Below are 25,659 nucleotides of genomic sequence, written 5' to 3' on the forward strand. Positions count from 1 at the left end.
GTATTATGGGCAACATGAAGTTAATATGAAATGCAGATGCATTTTCAACGGAGGGAGTCCTGTTCTATATCTGAGAAGATAAACTCCAGTGAAAGTACACCCAAATGGAATTAAGGATTTTATTTAAAATAATTTGAGTGCACTATGAAATATATCAGATTTATATTTGGTGTGTGTGTGTGTCTGTGTATGAGAACTGTGTTGTTTTGCTATTTCGGGGTTTAGGATGTGTATTGAGTAAAAAGCCTTTTCCATTGCAAAAGCACTGACAATCCTGAACGATAAGAAAGAAGCTGCCACAAAATACCAGGATTACTATTTGTGATCAGCAGGTGTGTCAACATTCTCATCTTATCAGGCCATTTCACACCAGCTTGCACTCCAATGAATATTATTCCACATTATCACATATTGGCCAATGATATGGTCGCTCCTTTACAACTCCCTTTGCAGCGCATACTGATTCTATGAAATTTGCCAAGTTCTTTTATTAAGATGCACAGTTCAGTGACGTCCGATATCAATTTAGACGGAATCATGTCGATGTCAGTCTGGTTTTATACTGAAATAAAGGACGGGTTGTGTGATTTGTCAAGAGCTCAGCTCCAGGAATTCTACCTTGACATTATAATAATCCTTTAATGGCTGCACCTGATGGAACAGGATGCGACAAATAAGGAATGATGCTGCATGCTTCCGTGAGGATTAATGCCCATTTCCTGACATGGTCAAGGTTTGCCTTAATACCTTTGAGGATTCTTGTTGAAATCCATTATTCATCAGACGTGCACATGCACTCGCATACGCAAACATTATCGGTAAACAGTTGCTTGCATGTTTATTTACACATAGTCATGAGAGTCCCCAAGGCAGCGTAGACTGAAGATCTCATGAATAGTGCAGATAAGAGTGGATGAAGACCTTTGAGAGGAGCTCGATCTTTAATCCGTCATGAATGCAGGAGTGTTGTGCAGCCTGAGATGATCTCTTGTGATCCACTGACTCACAGGGGATTTCTCAGCTTGTCGGGATCTGCTGGACCCAGTGGTCTGATATGAAGATAGAATAAAGGGGCGGAAGGATAATGCTGGGTGCTGGACTTGGTCTGAGTGGAAGGAAGTGTCAAAGTCAACAATCGACAAACCACAGTCTGGAAAAAAAAAAGATCAATAGAAATATCAATGTTTGGAGAGACGCATTACTAATACCCATCACGACAGGTTTGTAACACACACACACATCAGTCATCAGATATTTGACACCTTGACACCAGTACACGTAAAAGGCGTTCAGCTGTGACATTAATGTCACCGAATAAATGTCATTCAGTGTTGTATGACATATAGGTCACAGCCACAATGGTAATTAGACTAAATGTTCCCGTATTAGATTCTAGTTTGACGCTGTCATGAAAACAAGAGTAGCATCTCTTTACCCTCTAATGTCAAAAATCTTCCTTTAACAGATTTATTCCAATCGTCTCAGTATCACATCTGTGGCCAACATAGGCACAACAGAGCTTTGTGGATTTGCATTGATTCCAATAGCAAAGTGCAGACTTTTTGTCTTAAATCTCAATTGATTTCACTTTTCTACACTATTGAAGTATAATATTTTCTGTAAAAGAGCTAGAGCAAAGAAGCGTCTATGAAACCAAATGTTTCAACAGCGTCTGTTTGCAGCACTGCAAGGCTAGAGGGGCACAAGTAACCATGGTGATTTACCCTTGTAAAAGGTAAACTAACCACATAACCCGCTTTGATGCACCAGCTGCTGATTGTTTGGGTTTTGCATGCTTCCTGTATTTGTAGCAGGTTTGTTGATTTGCTCCTTGAAGAATGTTTTTATTTGCATCACATTTATGCTGTTGTATTTGTTTACTCTGTATGTTTTTGAATCAGTAGCATTTCTGAATTTGCAGCATATTTTTTCAGAAGGAAATGTTTTTGGCCATGGCAGCAGGTTTGCCCTTGTCAACCACTTTGCAGAGCAGTGTCCGTCTCGTACAAATAATTCACCATCTTCAACAAATTCAGCCAGTACAAAGGAAATAACGAGACACTGGCCGTCACTCTGCTTTCTATTTATAAAGTGAAATAATACACTTTAAGACTGACAATTGCAAAGACGTAAGCTACATAAGCTGGAATAAGATTTGTCTTTATGGATCCCCAGAGGGAAAATGTTGATGTTAGAGTAGTAAAACATATTCATGTGTGATGGTGAAAAAACAGTAAAAATATGGAAGGAGAAATGATATGGAAAATACAATTGGAGTCAGATTGTACACCACTGTATGTCCAATGTGTATCATGATCACCAAGAAATCCATGATAACAAAAGTCAATTTTGAAGAGTAGAAATAGGTAAAAAATATCACCATGGATAAGCCACCGTTTGTGTCGTTGGAGGATATCGAGTGGTTTGTGGTCGTAGCGGCTTAAATCAATGGTGTGATGACAAACATCTGCATCACTTCCTGGACTGGAGCCAAAATAATCTACAGACAGACTGAAAATGTGGGATTGATAAAACAAACCTGTTTGTTCAAGCAATTTTCTACTTTGCAAACCTGGAGCTACGACAACGAAAATCTACAACGATAAGTATTATGCAAATTCTGTGGAAAAATGTAGGAAAGGATACAAAAATCAATTGATTCAACAATCCCTGGATCTTTTGTCAATAAGGACCGAAGCAATTTGTTCCAGGCTGTTTGGTCAGCCTTTGAAATCTAGGTTTTAATCAGATTTTTGTCATGTTAATGCTTTTCTCATGCATCTTCAGTAGGGTCATTATGTTGGAGTCAATACAATCAGTAAGCTCATTTGAGCCGGACATGTGACCAGCTCTCTGATCCACACTCCTACATTTCATTAATTCCTCCAAAATTAAATTCAGAGTTGCAATGTCCTTTCCCTCCCTCGTAATCTAATAACTGTAATGATACAGATTTCTGAATTCAATCAGCTTTAATCTCGGGGATACAGATGCTTTCAATGGGGAGAGAAAAATGCTCTCAGCTGGTGAGTGGTGAAACACTTAAGAAAAAAAAATGGAGCTACTTTATAGGGATGAGGACATTACTAAAAAGGCAATTTGAGTATTTCCATTAAAATCCCTGCCCACTACGACCCCTCTGTTGTGGAATGAGACTGCTCAGTGGCTGTACATTTTAAGTTAGAGAAAATAATATGTATATTATGGGTAGAAACGTGTTGCTTCCCTGTGAAAACGCTGATCAGTTCACTAAAAAATAGAAGAGCGCCCAGAGAGCACATGTCTCCACCAAGGCTAATTCCCTATCTCGCCGTATCCAAGCCGTGTTTACCACTAATTATCCAGAGTGTGGTGGCCTGTCATATTCTAATTTGAACTGCTACAGTTTTGTAATAGACCCGGAAAAATGTTGACACTTCCCATAAGAGATCCCCAAATTTGTGCTTTGGTCGGTTGCTGCATTGCACAGCTGTGTGCAGAGCTACTTGCTGTGTGTTGACGATATCGCTTTAAAGTTGTTACTGTCCAACAAGCAGGCTGTCGGCTGCAGTTGTGCACGTACCAGCAAGTGGTATTCAATACGATACTCTCTCATGTGAGACCTTCTCTTTCCATCTTAATCTTGTGTACCTGTCACTCAATATCGGTTACTCACATGAGTGACCTTTGTGAGCATGTGTGTGCATGTGCACCCAGCTACTGCCCGAGACTGAGTGAATTCTGAGAAAGAAAAAACCCTGGATCCGCCCATTTATCAGAATCCCCCCCCCCCAAAAAAAATATTGAATAGGTTATTTTTTGGGCCATATCTCCCCCAAAACATTTCATGGAAATTGGTTTAGTCTTTGCATAATCCTGCTAAATGTCAAACAAACAAATACAGACATGCATAACCTCCTTGGTCGAGATAATAAGGATTCATTTTCTCATGAATTATATTGTCCGAAAAATTCTAAATAACTTTATTTCTAAACCTATTTTGTGAGTCCGGTAAATGTTTTTCTCAATTTGTGTGTTTTCTTTCACTGTTGAATCCATAACTGTGACAAATTACAGCAACTCATTATATTTAAATTTTTATGCTATCTTGTTTTCTTCTCTGCCATATACTAACTGTCGTGTCGTTTCAGAACTCCCCCCCCCCCCCCTGCAATGGAACAGTGGACACTAGTTTAAAGAGCAGCTCATGACCCCAAAGCATGTTCCACCTTATTTTGTCAAACATGATGGTGATTTGATCATCTCTGTCTCTGTCCTGGTAGTTTTGTAAAACTATAAATTTAATGATATAATTATATTCAGTCTTCACTCATTTTCCTGCCCCTCCTCAAAGCTCCACCCTCTTTCCACCCACCCACCACATTAAATGTCCATCAGCCAGCGTGATTGAAAACGCCTGTGTGGGCGTTTGGGGTCATTAAGCCAGTTTTCTGCATTTTATGAAGTGATCAATGTCAAAATGTAAAGTCATAGTTCTTGATCGCTGGAGGAGGATTTGAAGTTAAAAACAACAACCAATGTGTCTTTGAAAAAGAAGCAGTGAAACCACAGTGCCTCTAACTTCTCATGAGGTTAAAGATTGTATGAGTGTGCCAAATAAGTAAATTCATGCTGTTCCTATGAACTGAGATGCAAATTAATTCAGATTGCAGGAAATGTAACCTTATTTACTTATTTACAACTGTACCCTGAGTATGTTACTGCATTTATTTGTCTGCCAGCTTTTCTTGTCTTTGACAGTTGGATATGTTTCTTTATACCCAGTCTCTCTGAAAAAACAAAAAAGGAAGCACCGGCCTTCAAGGCTGTGCCTCGCATCTTGGCTGAACCCCCACCCCACCCCCCACCCCCCACCCACCGGACTACAAGTACAACCTACTGTAACTTCAAAGTGAGCAAAGCAGAATAACATACATTAACGTTATCCTTCTTCAACTGTTGTTTGAAGGGAAAGACAAAATAAATAGTTTTAATATTTAGATTGCGTTTGAAGAAGTCAATTACAAAGTATAAAACAACTCTTATTTATTTATTCTGCATCTCAACAAGTACGTACATGTTATTTGACAAGTAAGATAATATTATGGTTTATCTGAAAGTACCTTTCCCCCCCCCCTTGCTGTAGAAATGTGACATTTACTGTATCTATTGTGTCTGGATGCAGTGTTGATTTCTTTGGTCACATCAACAGAAACGTAATCTGCAGAAAAAAAGGTAGAGATTCCACTAAAGCTGTAACTAAAGTACAATACATTTTTACTGATGAGTATCTTAAGTAAATTAGTTTGTTAACAGGATTATTTTTTAAGGATTATTTTGGAAAGAGAGAGATTACACATGTATAAACAATAAAAAAGAGCTGCCTTTATCCTGTATGAATCCAGAAAGATTAGACTTCTATTAATCTGAAATGCTCCATCTCTCTGTTCTCCTATAAAACTGTAACCTCAAACGTTTAATAACCTCTTTATTTGGTAAAGCTTGGTTACTGCAGTAAATACCCCCCTAATAGAAAAAGCCCAATTTATTTTGATGTGTATTTTTTCCTATTACAAAGTTAATGATGTGTAGGGTTTTTCCTACCGTGTATCATCCAATTGCTATTGTACGATAGAATATACATTACACACAGATTCAGAGGTCTAGTACACATTCTCCATCAGTCAGACGCTCCAGTCTTTTGAATCCTACTGGTTTTTAAATGTCTTCCCTTTTTAATTCTACTTCAAGCTACTTGTGTTTTTATTACGTAAACTTTGAGCTTGCAGAGTTCCGTTGTGAACAAATCCCATATGTGGATTCCTTTGGACTTCCAAAAGTAAAATCAACCAATTTTAGCTTATAAAACAACACAAAGGGTAATAACATTTAAAGTTGTTAACATTTACTAGAGCTTTAACTTGAAATTTCAAGTGCAATAATGTCAGCAATCAAAAAACCACTGAGCCATAAGATAGCAGCTATTATCAACAAGCTACTATTATTACCAATTTAAGGTTTAATGATTATTAAAAGCAACAGTTTTTAGTTGTCAGACAAACACTAACAGTTCTCAGCTGTTTTTATCCCCCAACACTTTTTTTGGTCCAAAAAAATAAATTCTTCACTGAAAGTTACACATCAGTAGAGATACCACTCAAATGGTGTAGACTACTAAAATTAATATATATGTATATATATCTTCATTCAAATATCTGTTCACCATCTCCACTAGCAGAGCCACATTACTATTCATAGTGTGTCCATATTCTAGACTAAAGATTTTGTCTGCGCGTTGACATCCAGGAAAACGGTGGCTAAAAGGGAAAAGAAAAATATTCTTAAAGGGGAGAAAAAAAGAAATGACAGCAATACAGTCTTCTCTCTGTATGATCTTTTTAGAAATGTGGGAGGTTACAGGTCCCATGAAACACACATGGAAGCTTTCCACCACTAAATTGAAAGACAGAATTCCATCACAATTGCACCAGACACAAGTCTGCAAATTCAATACAGGGCTTGACTCGTGTGGATGAAGCATGTGTCAGGCATGCTTAGCTGTGAGGGGAGGAAACTTTGATATATAGAAAATGTTTACAGAAATAAGCATCACGTGTCCTTTTATAGCAAAATGTCCCTTCATGATAGTAAAATGATCAATATTATTAAAGCTGTACAGGTGATGATGGCCTATAGTTTATTTAAAACGTGCAAAATTAGGTTCAATGTTGACATTTCCTTTATTGGATGGACAGAGAAGCCACTGGGTTGAGCCTCTGAAATGAGTCAGTTACCAAATACAAATTGCTGGGCTGCAATTGTAATCAGCAGCATAATTAATTGAAGTTTAAAAAGTAATATAATCTGCCACTTTTTAATAGTTTTGCTCTCGAAACATCTGATAGCAAATCAGGTGATGAACACTGGAGGAATTATTAAAACAACGTTCAAGGTGAATCAAAATATTCAAAAGTCTATCAAACAGTCTGGGCTGATTAGAGCCTAGTTTGTAATCTGACGATGTCATCCAAGATTCAAGGGTCTCCACTGTTTCGGGACATGAGGTGAGGACACACACCACATGCAGTACAATCAAATGACCACATACACTCTTGTTTATTATTCCATTTAATGAACAAACTGTTCTACAGACTTCAAAACTTGCTGAAAGTTAGAATTAGTGACTTTTAAGATACTAAGCATCAACATGAAATATTCATTATGTATCATGTTTGTTCATCACATTTGCGGCTCATAATTTAACAATAAGTCCCTAATTACTCAGCAAGTGACATTTCAAATACAAACAGAGATAAAGCCAGGGCTGTATTATGACCTTTTCTTTTATTCTGTATGTACGAAACTAGCAGTCCAGTGCTTTCATTATTTACAATCTTAGTATGCATTAGATATGAATGCATTGGAATATATTAAAACAAATGGGCATTCACAGTCATAATTATTTCAGGAAAACTCGTAAGGGGGGAAAACAAATATTGTCCCAGTGATACACAAATATTTTGAAAAAAAATACTTATTTGATAAAAGAAAAATACTTCACACTGTGTGTAATGGGATTCTTTATTATATTATTCACGCGATATGAAAACCTGTAAGACCTTGGGGAATGTAATGAATATACAATGTACCACTGCAAATGTCATAAAGAAATTTCTAAAAAGCATTTAACTCTCCTTGAGGAATTATCCATAGAGCCGGATCTCATTATATTGACTAAACTGAGAACTTGTAGTGCTGTTCAGACGTAACACAGAAGTGATGTTGAGGCTCAATCCATCGCAGTTTTTTAAACCACGTATATTCACAAGTGCCTTTAACAAGGTCGTACTTTATTTTATTCTATATTTCTAACCATTTTGATTTGTATTTTTTATCTCTCTCTCTAAATGTCTATATGATCATTTTTACTCCTTTAACTTATTTCTTTTAATCATTGTACCTCTTTTTTCAACTCTTTACAATCTTTAATTTTACTTGACGGTTGTTAAAAAACTGTTATATTGTTGTCTTCTAATTTTGTCTCTGTGTTGTTTTTAATGTCCCTGTGCAGCACCTTGAATCTCTTTGTGAAACGTGCTTTACAAATAAAATAGCCTTGCCTGCTATAGTTTTCTGTGTAGCCGACACTGACCCTTTACACACTGAGCAGACCTGAAACCCTCCCTGTCTGCTCAGTGTCTTTAGTGCCATCAATTAATCAATCAGGGCAGTTTTACAAGCCTCCTCTCCGAACTCGCCTGCGTCTGCCATGAGTGTCCGGGGATGGATGCAGGCGGAGGCAGAGGCGCTGTCCAAGGTGCTGCATTCAGCCCCTCCCCGGCAGACATCACGGCGAGAGAGAGAGAGGGATGGGGAGAGAGAGAGGGAGAGAGAGAGAGAGACACGTGATCCTCGGTGTCGGTGGCTCCTGACAGTCGCTGGAGAAGCTCAACAGGGAAACCAGATTGCAGCGTTTCCCTCCACACACCATAACTGGATTTTCTCCTCCTTATTCTCCGTCCAGCGGTTTTGATCCTCTCTCTCTCTCCATCCACTTGCGTTTTTCTTCCCCTGGAATCGGGGAAACAAACTTGGGAGGACGAAATATGTGAGGTAATTGTTCTTTTCTTCTTCTCTCTTACCACTCACCCTGTAAGGTTTTTATCTTATAGTAGTTAGAGAGTAGAAAGTGGACGCGTTTTTGCCTGTTCCTCTCACTCTCTCTCTCTCTCCCTCTCTCTCTATCTCTCTTCTCTGGCGGATGCTGTGATTCACATGAAATCAGATCTTGATGAGGGAGGATTTGAAATAGATGCTCCGGAAAACACCGCGTTGTTTGTTTTTCTTCTCTCTCTCTCTCCCGTGCCAACTATTCAGGGTCCCGTAGAAGTAAAGGTGCGCACGCAAAGGTAACACGAACGCCTCGTCCAGATTCTATAGTTATGCGCTGGAAACGCCGCAGAAAATAGCACCATAACCGTGCGCTTTTTCCAGCTGTCGTCCCGGCTAAGATGTTGAGGCATGTTATTGATGAGGTGATGGCGGAAACAGGAATCCTGTCTCGTCTCTGCAGATCATGTGAAACGATCAATTTCACAGGAGACGATCGCTCATATATCTTGTTTAAATCCTGGCGATGATTTTAAATGTTTGACTGACATTTATCACATTTAAACCATCATTTCGGTCTGTTTAAAGTGCGCTGCTTGTAATAAGTGAAGCGGATCCACCGTCCGGGCAGCGGTGGCATATTTTTTCCTCCTTGAAATGGGAAGTAATTGCGGAGATTTGGAATTATGAGTCCTTTTTTTTCGTTTCTCGTTTCAGTGGTTTCACATGCTGAATTCGTCTGATTGTGCAAATGAAAAATATAGTGATAAGAAAAAAAAAGGATGTGTGAGGAGCAGATTTTGGGGTCTGACTGAGACCCTGTATCACCAGCTCCACTGGTTCGTCTTACACAAACCAACCACTGTGAATCAAATGACGCACTTCTTCCTCATGCTGGGACTTCAGCAGAGGGCAGGCCACTCTTTGAATGATGCTGATTATGACTGTGCAAGGTTGCAGAAGTTGTATCTCGTTTTTAAGAAAAAGTTATGTTGTAAATGAGTTTTAAACCACCTTGTTTTAATATGTTGTAACTGACGTCTGCAGGAATTTGAGATCAAACATGACGATTTACAAATCTGCAAGAATATGTCCATGTTTAGTTATTTTTCTGGGAGGGACTGCAAAACAGAATGATGGCCACACAGTGCTCGGTACTGAAATGAAGTAACGTGTCTCTTACTGCTGCTCGGTGCTTCCTGGAAAGCCCCGGTGATATTAATCTAATGAAACTGCTTGTGTTTGCTGTAACAATGGCCTCTCTGGATATAAGTGCCTTATTGGTGCTTCTGCCTTAATCATAGCATTAAGACTGGCTTTTGACCAAAGTGGATTAGGAGACGGATATGGCGAAAATGCTGATACTGTACTGAATTTGCTTTTCTTTTGCAGGGAGCTTTGCGAGTGAGGACTGCCTCTTGCACACAGACTGCTTCCCTTGCTGAGCTTATCGCCAGCGTGGCTCCATAGGACATTTTCCCTCCTTGCTACAGAGGATGCCGGGTGAAAAGCCCCAAGCAAGGCTCCCAGTTACCCGCCAAAGAATGTTGGCATGAACATGAATTATTAATTATATTATAGCTGCCATTTCAACTTGAGTGAATCCGTGTACGTTCTAGCCGGCAGCAGAAGGGACTGTTTAATAATTACATAAATTACCTAAAATGTGCCCGATGGATATTTGAATCTTCGTCACTTTGCTGTTAATAGCCATGGCAGAGGGGACCTTTGAACAGTTCAAAGTATTTTGGCGCAAACAGTGAGAGGTTTGGCCGGTGGCCTGGACAGTTTGAGGTAATGGTATTTGCTCCAGGAAATAAGTGCTGGCCAAGCCCATTGATATGCAAATATATGACAGCGATTACTATTTTGTGTTAAAATGCATCAGTTTACGCTTATATATTCATGTAGACAGTCAGTTATATGCCAGTCTGCTCTTTCGCAATCAACCCGGCACACATCCTGCCTAAGCAACAAGTAATTTCAGCCCGATAAGTCCCTATCCACTGGCACAGAATCTGTGATCACACGATGGTTTTACAAAAGCCACATGGTGCCCATATCTTATGGGCTGGGCTGCTCATCTGCTGCTTTGTAGAAATAGGCACTTGCCTAGAATTCACAGGTGCTGAGGGACAGTGGGCAAGATTTCCAGTGTGGAATGCCTGTTGCGAAAGTGAAATGAGCTTCAACATGAAAACGAAGAGTTCCCACGGGCTGCTGGTTTACTTCGACGACGAGGGATTTTGTGACTTCCTAGAACTTCTCATCCTGAACGGCAAACTCAGCCTGCGATTCTCCATCTTCTGTGCCGAGCCCGCGACCGTGGTGTCCGACACAGCGGTCAACGACAGCCAGTGGCACGCGGTCACGATAAGGAGAAACTTTAAGAACACAACCCTGATGGTGGACAACGAGATAAAGTGGGTCGAGGTGAAGTCCAAAAGACGGGATATGACTGTTTTCAGCCCTTTGTTTGTTGGCGGAATACCACCGGAATTACGATCGGAGGCGTTGAAACTGACTTCGGCTGGGGTCAAGGATCGGAAGCCTTTCACTGGATGGTTAACGAACATAAATGTCAACAACACGGAGTCTGTAACGGTCAACAGTGAGGGGGTCTTACACGACTTCTGCGGCACGGCCAACATGTGCTTAAATGGAGGAGTCTGCAGTTTAATTAACAATGAAGCGACTTGTGACTGCTCTCAGACTGGCTTCCAGGGAAAGGACTGCAGTGAAGGTAAGACATCTGGATTCCGTTACGACAACACAGTCGCTCCAACATGTCGTCTGCGGCACAAAGTCAAGTGCCTTATCATAATTACCATCCGTCCTAACGTAACGCATTCCCTTCCTCTACGTGGCTACAGCCGTGTGTTTGCATCAGTCTTAGGATGTGTGCCATTGATCTGCGATATACACTTTTAATGAGTGAGGCTCCTGCAAGGCCTCATTAGCCAAACATGCAGTTGTTCTCCGTCCCCTAAGGTGTCTCCCATTCTCCTCAAACAGGTCAGTAGGGATTGGTTGACCTATGAAACATCATCTCCAATGGTTTACCTCAAATGCTAGAGAGGCAGTAATCATTCAAACGTCAGTTGGAGTAAACATGAAGGATATAATTGACTTGAAAACAAATTCATACACTTGGGAACAGAGGAAACCACAAGTAGTAACCAGGTGAGGTCTATCTATCAGTTGCAGGTGGATAAACACATCGTCAATAATACTTTGATACCCTTGCGTAGAATTCTGATCAATCATTATTAAATGTTCTAAATAAAAACAAAAAAATAAAACCTCCCTCAAAGCAGTGGCCCTAAATGTTTGAATAATCCGAACAGATAAAAGTGTCATCATTCAGGAGGGTAAGAGATCCTGGATGTCTTTGAGGCAGGGAGGAAAGTACGACAATGACACGGTCCAAAGTTGGGATGATGATATCCGGATCCGTGTTGCCTCTCATCCTCAGCATTGCTCGTACAGAAACTGTATCAGTATTCAGGGTATTCAGTGCAGAGCTTCCCACAGGTTGGCAGCTCACTGCTGTGGTGGGGAGGAGCAGGCTTGTTGGTCAGGCCGAGTGCCGATGGGGGGAAGGGTGTGAATGTTTATGTGATTCTTAAATGTACAAACGCACAGAGGGACTTTAGCATGTCCTTATATGGCCATATACTGTTTACATTTGGTATAATGAGCTCATGTGTCTTTATTCAAGCTCATATATATTTTCTTTAACAATAAGCTCATTAGGAATGGGTTGGATGACCTACTACTGCAGCATAAGATATTCTCTTCTGATTGCCATTAGTTATTGAGGCAAATACGAAACACCATAATTAGAATTGTCCTCTACATACTGTTTTACTTCCTGCTCTGTTCATGTTTTGTTTTCTTGGCGAGGACTCGTAGGCTCCTTTACAAACCTCTTGCACTGACACACTGAGTGATGCTGTAGTTCACTAACAGGATTTCAGTGTTGAGCAGCATTAAAGTCTTTGTTTATTTAGACGTCGCCACATCAGTGAGAAATTGTGCGATGTATTGCCACGCTGCTTCAAAGCGCCCTGAATAAATCTAGATCAAAAATGAACTGTGGCAGTAAATATACTCGGGCATGACACCCGGATGGGGTTACTGTTCTCTCTCCTGCTCTTTTTTTTAAAGTGCAGACTTTCTGCATGTTTAATCACAAGTCTTTTACTGTAATGTGTTTTACTCGGCTTGCTACTCTCTTAGATTTAAGGTTTAGATTTATGTTAAAAGTAAAAAATTGTACATCAAATCCTCGTCCACACTGGACAGTGATATTAAAAGGCCAACAAGTCGATGCAGTTCACTGTGAAACATCTGTCTGCATTTGGCATCGATATTTCCTAAAGACATTACATTCGTTGATTTTATTTTGGCAACAAGAGTCACACTAAACAGGCCTCTTTAGAAGATTATTCATATTCTCAGACATTACAAATCACAATGAACGCTAAGTAATTTAATGGTAGGCAAACGGTCCTTCAGGGAGGCAGTGACACATTAGGAAACGATGCAATAAATTGCTGATGAATCATAATGTAAAAAACACCAGCAATTTTTGTAATACTTCAATAATTATTTTCACATTAATGGGTTGAGTCATAAAGTATGACTCAGTGCCCTGCCTTCTTAACTCAATAGCACTTGCCTCAAATACAATGACAGATTCAAAATATCATGCAAATGAAAATCTTGAACAATAATGGCCTATCCACTTAATTAAAATATTTCATAGTAAGGTGTGTGTGTGTGTGTGTGTGTGTGTGTGTGTGTGTGTGTGTGTGTGTGTGTGTGTGTGTGTGTGTGTGTGTGTGTGTGTGTGTTTTATGCTTTATTAGTTAAGAAATAGTAGGAAAAGAGGAACAAAGAGATGCTTTTGATGTTAATAGTTCTACACCAATGAAATAACTACTTGATTATTATGAGGAAGAGCAGTTTGAGCTCTTTTACAGAATGGCAATAGGGAAGATAAGTGTGATGGTCATGCCAGTGAAGGTCCCATGTATTGATCTACGTATATTAGCACACTTAAGGGAGTTGATTCTCTCGTGCACTTCGATGGGCTGGACTCACTGTGATACACACTTGTTCTCATGAATAAATCTCATCACACTCATAAATTCACAAATAGACTATAACTGTACAATAAACCCAACTGTACAGACAAAAGGTTTTAGGTTTAAAACACTGAATATTAAACAGTTTATCCTATTTCTAACTTTGCCACGGTGACAAAAAGTCTATTATTTATTTAGTAGTTGTCCTGAATAGAGAACTTGTCTTGCAACTTGCAGGATGGTGGGAGGGAAAACCAGTCAACCTGAGGTGCTCACTAATTCTTTATATCTTGCCTGAATTATCACATCAAAATACGCAAGACAAACTGCAGGTTACCAAACGCGAGTCATTAGATCCACTAGATTACACAACAGACGCCTCAAAGACAAACAAGCTATCTGTCAGTGGGGTTGTCTGCTGCTGTCACAGCAGATACAGCCACACAGCACAGTGTGGGACTGAAACCCCTCTCTCAGACATGCTCCTTCTCTGTTTGACAGAATTACACCAAACATACAGGCAGGCGCTCAGTTAGAGTTTCACAGATGAGCAATCGCCCCCATTCATGAGTGTATAACTGAGTTTTAAAGGTTTGGGAGTTTGGAGAGGCAGTGGGTTACGTCATCATCTGTATCTGGTGTCCATGGTTTGCTGATCGGTCTGGATATATATGTTTTATAGAGTAAAAGTGTTTTTATTGGCCACTTGGGGGCACTGCACCAGTCCTGTACATGATTGTTTAGTTCCTATAGTAGAGATATACAATAAACAAGGAAGTGGTCCGTTAATATAAATGTACGAAGGAAATGTAAAAGAAAGTGGAAAAAAAATTCTCCTGAATCCCAACTGCACCAGAACTAAATGGATTTTTCTGAAGCCCAGGCACCATCCCTACACCGAGTTTAGTGGAAATCACTTCAGTACTTTTTGCATAATCCTGCTAACTACCAAACAAACACTAATAAATACATGATCTTGTTGCTCTGCTTTGGTTTCCACCACCTCCTTAGGAGACAACGGGCCCGTCAGCCACTAAACGATTCTCTCTCAGTCACTTTCTCTGCAGTTCGGTGTTGGGTTGGTGGTGAACAGTTGGTTCATCACAGCTTTTTTTAAACTGGAAATAAGCTCCCTGCCTTCTGTTGGAAATAGTGTTAATGAAAGCGTAGAGGCTAAACTACAACATCGAAGCTTCAGGCTGTCAAACCGAAACAATGAGTTTCTGTAAAGCCCGACAGAGCGGAGGGGATTGCAGAGTCAGGTGTTACCTGTCTGCGAGTTTGTCACCATACGCAGCCCCTCTGATGTTACATGTTAGATTCATTGTTAATAAGGTCGGAAAATATATATTGAATTGTGCCGCTACACGATGTAGCCAGGTTGCAGGATTAGAAATGCACAAAATGTGTGTGAAGCTGATAGCGCCTTTAAATTAAAATCGTATTGAAATGTTTTAATTAAAGGACCGAGAGAGAGAGATCAGTTCAAATGCTAAAAAAGGGAATGTTTGGCTCTGCTGGATCACATCTTTGTATTTGTGTGCCTATAAAAATGAAGGAAAAGCTGGAAATATTGTCATTCTTCTTCTTCAATAGTAAAAAAGATTAATCACTTAATGATGAGATTTTTTGATACCTTTCATTTGTTTGAGCTTATGCTGAACCCTTAACATCAACTACGTTTTATGATTCAATCAGCCATGTTTTCAGACCATATAAAATACCATATAACTTAGCAGTACTACCTGCAATGAAGAAATACCGGTCGCTCTTTATAGCTCGTTTTAAATGGCCCTAATATTCCAAGATGTAGAGACTAAATTCCCAGCGGAGTCATCCATGTAGAAACTCTGTGAACTCACGGTTCCTTAAGTCACATTGGAAAAAAGCTAATTTTATCTCTTCCAGATTCAGTTTTCCAGCTAGAGCAAGGTTTTGCGGTGTTGCATTTTCACCATGATTCTGTGGAAGCCCTGGAAAGTAAAAGAAAGAAAAGAAATATTTTTTTAAGTTTATCTAAATTGCTTCAAAAACAGTTTTTACCTGTATTTTTTAATATTTAAAATCTTTTGGAAGCTTTGTGACCTCCTATTCATCCATGAAACCAAAAAAATAATGTTAGCCAGATTAAAGAAAAGCTTCAGCAGGATAATTTATGTGGTCATCTGTTAAAGGACACCTAAATAAATATTAAAGAGGCCTCCTTTTGATAAGATTTGATTTCTCTGCAAAAAGACCTGCCAAAACTGTTCACTTTATTCTCTGATTAAATGAAAAAGATACAAATATTTTGGATCAGACTCAAAAATGTTTCAACACTTTTATTTGCCTTTAATTGGCTTGTCCCAAATCCATGTTCTGCAAAAGCACAAACAGGGATCTAGCTGTAAAGTACATTGAAGTTTGAAATGTAACCGTCCATTAAATCATTTAAAAGCTGTTGCTACTCTGATTGGATGAAGGATTACAGGATTTCAATCCCTCGCCAGCAGCACGCCACACACTAAATCGCGTGTCACCATGACTCATGATGAATGATTATATTATGTTTTATATTCATAAATGAACCATAACTACTACTTGCCTGTACCTTAACACATATCTTCAGTTCAAAACAGAATCATTAATACTCTGTCATGTTGCTTTCTGTCCCCATAAGAAAAACAGGTCCCCACAACATGAGTAATATCTGAACGATACGCACACACGCACACACACATACACACACACACACACACACACACACACACACACACACACACACACACACATAAATCCTTTGATCGGTTAAAACAATTATTTAAATGCACTGTTCTTTGGCCACTAAGTTCCTAGAATCTGTCCCCTTGTTTCTCATTAGGGAAATAACATAGATGCATTGCATGGCTCCATATTTTATCCTGATAAAAAAATAAATAAACGAGTGATGTTGTTTATTTCATTATACATTAGCCAAATATAAATCAGTGCAGGTAAAAAAAAAAGTAGGGCAGACCTCAACTGAGACTGCACAACAAGTTATTTTTCATTTAGTGAGCTACGCTGTTCACAGGATGGCTGACGGTAAATAACTGTGATTGAACTGCACTTTGATTTTATGATTTTTAGCCGAGAGCGTCGCTTCAAGGTCCTCGTGAAGATGTAGTTAGAACTCCCTGTAGCTAACGTCACTTATTGTGGGACATGCAGTCAGAAAACTACCACTTGATTTATCTGCTAATGCGTCATGAGTACGACAGGGTACCAAGAATGACCGTTGCTCACATTAACTGAGGTTACGTCACACCTATTCTCTCATTTGAATCGTGGTCAACAGCTGACTTGGTTGTTGTTGTTGAACATTTTCGATCAACTTAGCAGAACAACATATTTGTTCTGAAAAGAATGGTGCAGTGTATATATGTTGGCCATGGTTTGGTCTTTGTTGATGCTGCCGCGGTAAATTTCATTCAGAACAACTATGACGCTCGATACCTATTATAACACCACTTGGTAAATGGAGGAGGAGGAGGGGAGGCGTGTAATGTCATAATGCAAATAGAACATGAGAGGTTGTATTGTTTTTTCACCGCAGTGTCCAGCCTATAACTTGATCAGTGAGATCTCTGTTTTTAAAGACATAACTTAAATGTGCAATTAATGTATATAAAAACCAAGACATAAACAAGAGAAGCTAGAGACAATACAAATTAAACACTGGCCAGGGGCAACATTGTCTTATCTAGTGCATATTGTCTAATGTACTGCTTTTAAATTTAACTCATGTTTTGTTTATTTACTGAGATATTAAAAAAATAAGTAAGTAATGCCATTACCATTACTTTTTTATCATATCATTTACTTCAGCCTCAGTTGGATGAGATTCAAAACTACATAAAATGTTGTACTTTTCCAAATATAGTTTACATTCTATATCGCACTAAATGTTCACATTTTTCTAAGCCATCGGCCAACCTGTGGCCTTGAGTTTTCTTCAACGATAAGGTGGGGAGGAGACATTTGTTTATTCCTTTTGTATGACTAGGGCGAAAATTAATATTTTAGAATCAGGTTTGCTTTACATCGCACAATAGGTGAATTATTTGTGAGATCTTGCACCAGAAAGTATAACTTACCATTGTCACATGTATAAATGATGGTCCCCTGGATGGTTCAAACTTAATGCAAAAAATACTTGTTTTTACCATTCAGCTTTAGCCTCAGTTCTGTAGTTTGCGCTTGTGTGGCTTTCTTTTATTTAGATGTTATGGAAACAGTTATTAACTTGGCCATGTGGGGGCAATGCAATAAGCTGCCATTTACTCCTCCCTAGCCCCTTTGCTCTGTTTTGGTCTGGACCAAAACCAGAGGGAAATATCTTAAAAATCTAAATCAACTATGTTAACATACTTATGTCTGTGAGCAGTGTGGTTGAAGAGGAAGAGTAAGGTGGGTTTATTATGAAAACAGCAGACTGCAGTATTTGGACATGGAGTCTGATTGCAGTGGTGAATTAAAAGAGTAAAACCCCAACAAAGAGCTGAAGAATGTTGACAGGATCTTTGGAGCAGAGAGGAGCTGCAGAGTTCACTGTAACAACCAAAACTACTTCAGTTAATTTCCACCAAATGGCGCCTGTGCCTGGGAAAATGTAAGATAAGTAAATGCTGGTATGGATGTGCACCAGTGTCCTTCTAGTTCTTTGTGGGTTTGTAACTATGAGCGAGTCCTTTGATATTTCACATACATTTGATGAATTGTTACATATGAAATATAAAAACATTGATTAGTGCATAACAGTTTGGTGACAGTGATGCTGACTGACTATTACAACTGACTGCTATAATCTAAATCAATACACTTAGTCATTAAATGGTCTATAACATGGACTATTTAAATGTATTTATGTATTATCAATATTTCACTTTTAGCAGCAACAGTGCAGCTCATGTAGCAGGAAACTTGTCGGACTGTTCAGCATCTGAAAACTGTTTCTTTTTCTGTATGAAGAAGGAAATGATTTCACAGCTCTGGCAAAGTACTGCACAGTTTGCGCCAAGTTGTGTCCCCGAGGACAATTCAACAGGAGACACAGGAGGCAACAATAGAAAGGAGAAGTTGGCAGGGTTACATCTGGTGGCTGGACAATTGAAGTAAAAATTGATTTTTGGCCAATGACAAATACAAATCGTTTGATCCCATAGAGTCCAACACTAGCAGGAACTATCTTGAGGCCACTTAAAAAAAGGAAAGTGTGTTATTTGTTTGCATTGATGCACAGAACACATGATGAGCATAGGTAACACACTTATTACCTTGTCACTGTGAACACAGATATTGCGCTGGACATTTATTGATTCCAATAATGAGCTCGTGTTGGACTCCCCAAAGCCAACACTGCCCTGTTTTGCATAAATGGCTCAATATGAATGGCATATATGGTTTATTCTTTATCATGTGGCATTTGCATTTTTCACTAACCTCACTCACATCCACGCGCCCAAATGAAACAGCTTGGAGACACACTGCGCTGGGAGATAAATTCTCCATTTGAACGAGCGCTCCCTCTCAGGCACGTCTGTCATTGTATGAGCACGGACCATGTGACCTCGGCGTATCTCTGAAAGTGTCACTCTGTCTGGGAGCCTCCTGCAGCTTCATTCAGACAGAAGCAGATTAACAGTATACTGCTGTCTCTGAGTCCAAAGACAGATCGCCTATTGGGATCAAAAGATTAGAGGGATTTTCCCGGAGGATTTTTGCCTTGTTTAAATACAACTGCTCCCGACTGTCAAAGGGTGTTTGTGAAATTCTTTGACACCAAACTCTTCCTTTAACAGGATTCGTCCCTCGACACAAATAAACACATAAATGACACAGACACACGCACACACACACACAAGCTTGTATTAAACTGGACAATACACTGTTATCTGGGCATCTTAAGCTCATGGGGCTTACAGTATATCATGAGATGCATAATTCATTGATTGAACACTGTTATCTCTCAACAGCTGACATGGAAATGAATGACATCTGCAAAAATTACAGCTTTAAACTTAATTTGCTTCTTTGTTTGCTTTTCACTTTGCATTTCTTTCGTTGCCGTCTGCACGGTTTGATCTTCTGTTTCAATAATGCTGTTCACGGGCGGGGAAAAAAAGCCTCTTTAGAATTCCAGGCTTCAGATGATTCTTTTTTTTCTTTTTTTTTTACTTTGAACATAAGTTGCCTTTGATGCTGCTGGTTGGGTGTCATCCTTCATGAGAGTCGTCTGAAATACTAAAAACAAGTCAAAAGTGCGGCGACATAATTTGAAAGCTGTCGTGCAAACGAGCAAGTGAAGACAAATCAGTTTTCAGGAACAATTCTCGTGACTTTAAAACTGTTAGTGAAAGCACCGATGCATATACACTGTACGTGATTTGGAGGAGTTTTCCACTTTAAGTACAAGTAGGAGGCGGCTTCTCCTTCCTCTATATCTCTCCTCTTAATATAGATTGTGACTTACACAATGAGTTTGTTAAAATAGTACTGCAGTCAATGCAGATTTATCAGGAACAAATCAATGGTTGCATCAGGGTCCTTTCTTAGGTCTTTAAAATCAAAAAGATTTAATGTTAAAGTTAAGGAACTGCTTAAGGAAATAGGGATTCATCACACGGCCGATGACAGCTTCCTCAACCTACTGCTGAGCATGTTTAGCCTGAAAAGGAAACATTGGTGTCTGTAGCTCAAAACATTAAGCTGTGAAATGTTTCATAACTAGTTACAAATAAGCTGAGCCCGTACTTACAACCTTGCAGTTTACATTGATTTCTTAATTCCTCTGCCTAATACTCCAGTGTTTAACAGCTACTGCATCGCAAAAAAAAAGAGATTTACTCCACATCTGTAATACAATCCTAGATATCGTCAATCCTGGGATTAAGGTTATTAGAACTACTGTATAAGCCAGTCTGATTATCCGGTTGGATCTTTCTAACCTACAAGATGTAAAAGAATGGAGAGGTCTTCAGCACATCTGCTGCCGCAATCCTGTCTGTTTGGTCTGTAGCCTTCGAAAAATCTGGATTGGAATATATTGTCCACACACCATCTGTCCCGTGAACCTCAGAGTGGCCGCATAATAAGATTAATTAAATCTACAATAAACTCTTGAACTTTGAGATGATTTAATTAATGAATTGAATAAAACAAAATATACAAATATTCTGTTAGTGTTTGTAGAACCATTCTTGTGAGAAAAAACAAACTGAAATATTTTAACGGTTAAAAAAAAAAAAAAGGGGAGAAAGTCGGTCCCTCTCGCTGAAACTCAATTTTGTCTCTCTCCGGAGATGGGAAAATCTGTCTAATGGTCTTTATCTCACAAGCTACAACTTATCAAAGTTGTTTATTTCTGTAACATACTCATGGCAGTATTATTTTTGCCCTAAGACAAAACCTGTTGTTGCCCCCTGTAAACAGTTTTTGTTGTGTAATCACACATTTTTGTACATTAATTCTAATTCTGAAAAAATTGATTGGATAACCCGATTTTGAGGAACCCAATGTCAATGGGGTGATTTCACATAAAAGCACTATTTATTATTTTATTATCTTCATTGTTTGGGATCCTGTAGTTCAACTGCACAGGTGTGGGAGCTTTCTGTTAACATGGGAGGGGCCGGTCACTCTGCCCCTTTCCTTTCTCAAGCCTTTTTGTAGCTTGAAGAGGATAATGGGGGAGATGGTGAGCTGTGTAATGCCACTAACCCTCCCCTGTTAGGTAGATGCATTAGGTTTGGGCTCTGGTACTAAGAGATGAGCCCCCACTTATATTCATTACTCTCCAAATTGTATTTTAACAACAAATCGATCCTCTGGAAGCTCTAACCTTTGCTGCAAGGCTTTTACATTTTCCCTTAAAGCGTCTCAGCGACAGGGGATTTTAGTGCAGCCTTCCTGATTGTATTTTTCCATTTTGTAACGACTAATGAGCTGGCAATAGCTTCACTGCCCTCTCTTCTTCTTTGTTTTTTTATATGTATGATGATGACATTTTAACATCAGGATGAATAACACTGCAGAAAAAAGGAAAAGGTCAACAAAAGCTCTCATCTTATCCAAAACATTCTGAAGAGATTTTAGATTTAGGGGTTTTGTGTTTTTCTCAAAGTGAGAAAATCGCCAAACATTTTGCTGGATCTGCAAGTATTGAGGTTTATAAATGTGTAGATGAATCTGACAATGCATCCTCAATTGGCTTGACCAGAGTTAAGATAACTGGGTGCTACCTTCGACTGAGGGTGGTGTACTATAGTTTTGGCAGCTACATTTGGAAATTTGCATATTGAAAGACATAGGTATGTAAGTTATTTCTATTTACACATTTTGTAAATATTTACAGAACAATGTAAACATTGTACTTCCTCAACATGTTTACAGATATATGTACACATTTATTATTTATTTAAATAATTGCATATAACATTTACTTATTTGGCAATTTTCTCAACACATTCACAAATCATTGTACACATTTATTTATTTTTTTACATATTTACATTTCCATATATTACATCTTTGTATACACATTAACAGATCTGTGTACACATTTACAGTTTTGCCTACATACACATTGTGCGCACATACAGTAGATTGAGATGGTTATGCAACCCTCGGCTCACATTTGTAAATACTGCCTCAACAGCCTCATACAGTGTGGCAAACATGAGCGTGTTTTGTCCAATCCACTGATGTCGTATTGCATAACGTTACTTAACATTTTCAGTCAGTTACCTCTCGTTCTCATTTGCAGCTTTTAACCTTTGAAGTCCGCTGCAGCATCTTTAAAGTGATATTCTCAGACAATTTTGTCAAGGCGAGGCTTTGAGTTTCAGCTTTGCCACAATGAAACTTAGTGCAGCTGACCCACTTTCTCAAAGCATAGCGGGGCGTGATAAACTGCTTCAGTTTGAGGCTATTTAAAATGGAATTGAACTGCTTTCATTAGGAAGTGTCAGTTGCTTAATAATTCATATTATTGAATATTATTTAACATATTACTTCATTTCATTTAATTACATTTACATATTATACAACATGCCCTTGTTTAAATGACTCTCGTTCTTACTGACCAGTCTGCCCAACAACCAGTGTCCTGAAATGCGTCTGCATGAGAAGGTGCAGGACGTCAATGTCAACTCTTTAATGGCAAAGTCTGAATATTTCTCCTTTCTTTTTTTAAATACACTTTCTTTCTAAGAGAAAATGGGGCTATTTGTTTAAAAACTGCTATATCACACATACAATGTGGTTTTCAAAGAACATGCTGCTGAAATAATTATTTAACTGAAAGCACGGCCTATCAGGTGGTGGCGGTGATTCAGCAAAGAACATAGAGTCCAGTTATAAATATCTTACGGGTCTAGATAATGTTGAAAAGGTGCAGTCTAAACACAGGCTAATGTTGTGGCCTTATTTGTGGTGGCATGCACTCAACCATGGCGATGTAGATATGAAGAATGTAGATTTCATTTGAACGCTTCGGGGTTATGTTTGTGACAGAGAAGCAAAAGAAAAAGGATAGTGTGGAGCAAACCATACACTTCTATTACAGTTGTCTCTGTTATTTGGTTCAGTAAATTTGACCTTATCACAGTTAGCACCACATAGGTCCCTATTGGAAGAGAAGAGAATCCCTAGTTAATTTTGGGGTATATTCGCTTTAAGCTTCTTTACATGAAGGGAGGCTTTACATTGTAAATCCTGCTGAAACATGGTGATAACAGAGAGGGGAGAAATTGAGCAAACCTACACCACTGCAATGCTGATGGCATTAGGAGCGGATGAAAAAAGATTGATTCAGGCAGAGAGCATGTTTTTAAACATTTTGAATGGCAGATAATGAAGGAATTCCAGGTCTGCCGGGTCTGCTCAGCCAACTGCATTCTGGACAGACACGGACAACTCCATGACAGTTTGTCGAGCCGGCTGACGGAGGCCCGTGCTGCTGTGCAATACCGGATTGAGTGGAGATAGTTTGGCTTTTCACCGACTGTCACTTTGGCTCACATATCACCGGGCTCATAGTCGGAGGGTCAAGGTTATATTGAAAGTGTCAGCAATACATCTGCAGAAGCCAAATCCAACAGAAGGAAAACCCATCCAATTTATAGATTTATTCACCGTCCTATTTTTCTTTTGTCAAACACCAGATGTGTCATTCACTGAGGCATCAACTTGAATAGTAATGTAATTATTTTCCAAGAGAGATACACCATGTGCATAATCAACGGCACAAGACCATCCGAGATGCAGTTTGCCTGATAGACAGTTGAGTGCATTTTGGTTTAGTGTTACCAGCACAATAGCACTGGGATCACTTTGTCAAGGGGATTAAATGGATTTACGTCTCTGGATTAGGATGTAACCAGCTGGCTACATTTGTAAAAGAAAGTGTGTGTTTTTGCCTGTGTGTGCATGTGTGTGTGTGTGTGTGCGTGTGTGTGTGTGTGTGTCAGGGGGGGCTTGTTTTAATGGTTCCTGTCAGGTGATACTGCTGTTAGAGGAAAGCCTCTTTTCCACAGAACACGACCAAATGAAGCCTCGTTTATTGTGGCCACAAAAGATTGCTTTAAAAGTTAAATTAAAAAAGAAAACACCCACCCTCGTAGAAACCATTTGCTGGTTGCGCTACAATTGGTCATCCATTCAAAGTCTCCTTCACCTGTTTTTTGTTTTCTTTATGTATCACAATCTGTATCTGAGGTTGAAATGCAAGTGTATTTCCTTTAGTGTGAAGACAATGAGCTCGGATCAGATTTAAGGTTGTGACACTCTAAACCTGTATGTAAGTAATAGCAATAATAACCTGATACTAATGTGGTTTCATCATTAACAATTTGAGGAAGGGAATCGGTAAAACAGAGTTAATTGCACAGTAACCTCACACTAAAACAAACGTTCAACATAAAGCTATTAAATAAGGGTAAATGCAGTGGAATAAATGATTATGTTATTGTGGGGAAAATGTATGAATCCGTGTCAGTCGTTGGGGTCTGGACATCAGGAAATGGTCTCGATTCTTTTTTTTTACTTTTCTCTTCTCATGTGGTCACTTTGCAAACTGCTCAGCTTCATGCCTGCCATGTCAAAACGCTTCTTCAGCAGCGAGCTTCTCATCATCAAGCAAACGTTTTGTGAACAAAGTGTATCCCTCATCACTCAACCTCACAAATTCTGAAACGCTATTGATTCGACACATTTACATGCACAAACGATAGATTAAAATGATAGTGTGATGCTCTTGTAACTTGTTCACAAAACGGGGATTTGGGTTGTTGTATGTGCATGGTGTCTGATTTGGAAATGGATCCTGCGACCGTGGTAAGTGTTGGGTCAAAAAAATCGCTTGAATCTGGGCAAGAATTTGGAAGAGGTAGGAGATCATGTTGCGGTGGAAACAAGGCTTCTGTTCCAATCTGGCTGCATGGCTGTAATAACTGGATTGACAGGAGAAAAAGATTGGTTAAGACGTTGCATGCATGAATTTTGAAATTAACATTGTGATGTCATCAAATTCTATTGCTTTTATATAAATTTGTGTATTTCCTTAAACATTTTTGTTTAATTTGTTAAATCAAAATATTTAAATACAAAATGGAATCAGTCTCCAGACTTAATGATGAACTAACTGTTGACTGACCAGCTTTTTGTTCTTTTCATAGGCATCTATGAGCCCTCACACTCTCATGTCATTGGTTTTGCATGCTTCCAGTCACATCATACTTTAGCTAATCCAAGTTATGTCCCCACTGAAGCATGACGTCTACCTCACCTCTCTGCCAACACTTTACCCACATGTAATTCCTCTCCTGGTCTCCTTTATCAGAGTGACAGATTTTACATGGATGTTTTTCTCACCTTCACAAACCTCACTTCAATTGCCAAAACTAATGTTAGGGCAATTTCATTTCGTAGGCAATCTCCTTCTGCATTTCCAATGCGTGCT

The 25,659-nt window shown here is 39.1% G+C and overlaps 1 protein-coding gene across 3 annotated transcripts in view; it reads left to right on the forward strand.

The window, feature by feature from the left end:
• Positions 1–10,620: 10,620 nt before the first annotated feature.
• LOC133020538 (neurexin-1a-like) overlaps positions 10,621–25,659 on the forward strand; it is a 253,681-nt gene continuing 238,642 nt past the window's right edge. For all 3 annotated transcript variants that reach the window (XM_061087130.1, XM_061087129.1, XM_061087131.1), the window contains exon 1: positions 10,621–11,332. In XM_061087130.1, coding sequence (XP_060943113.1) covers positions 10,621–11,332 — 712 coding nt within the window. The remainder of the gene's footprint in view (positions 11,333–25,659) is intronic.

The sequence above is a fragment of the Limanda limanda genome, chromosome 15 (genome assembly GCF_963576545.1).
Source record: "Limanda limanda chromosome 15, fLimLim1.1, whole genome shotgun sequence".
In the NCBI taxonomy this organism is placed as follows: domain Eukaryota; kingdom Metazoa; phylum Chordata; class Actinopteri; order Pleuronectiformes; family Pleuronectidae; genus Limanda; species Limanda limanda.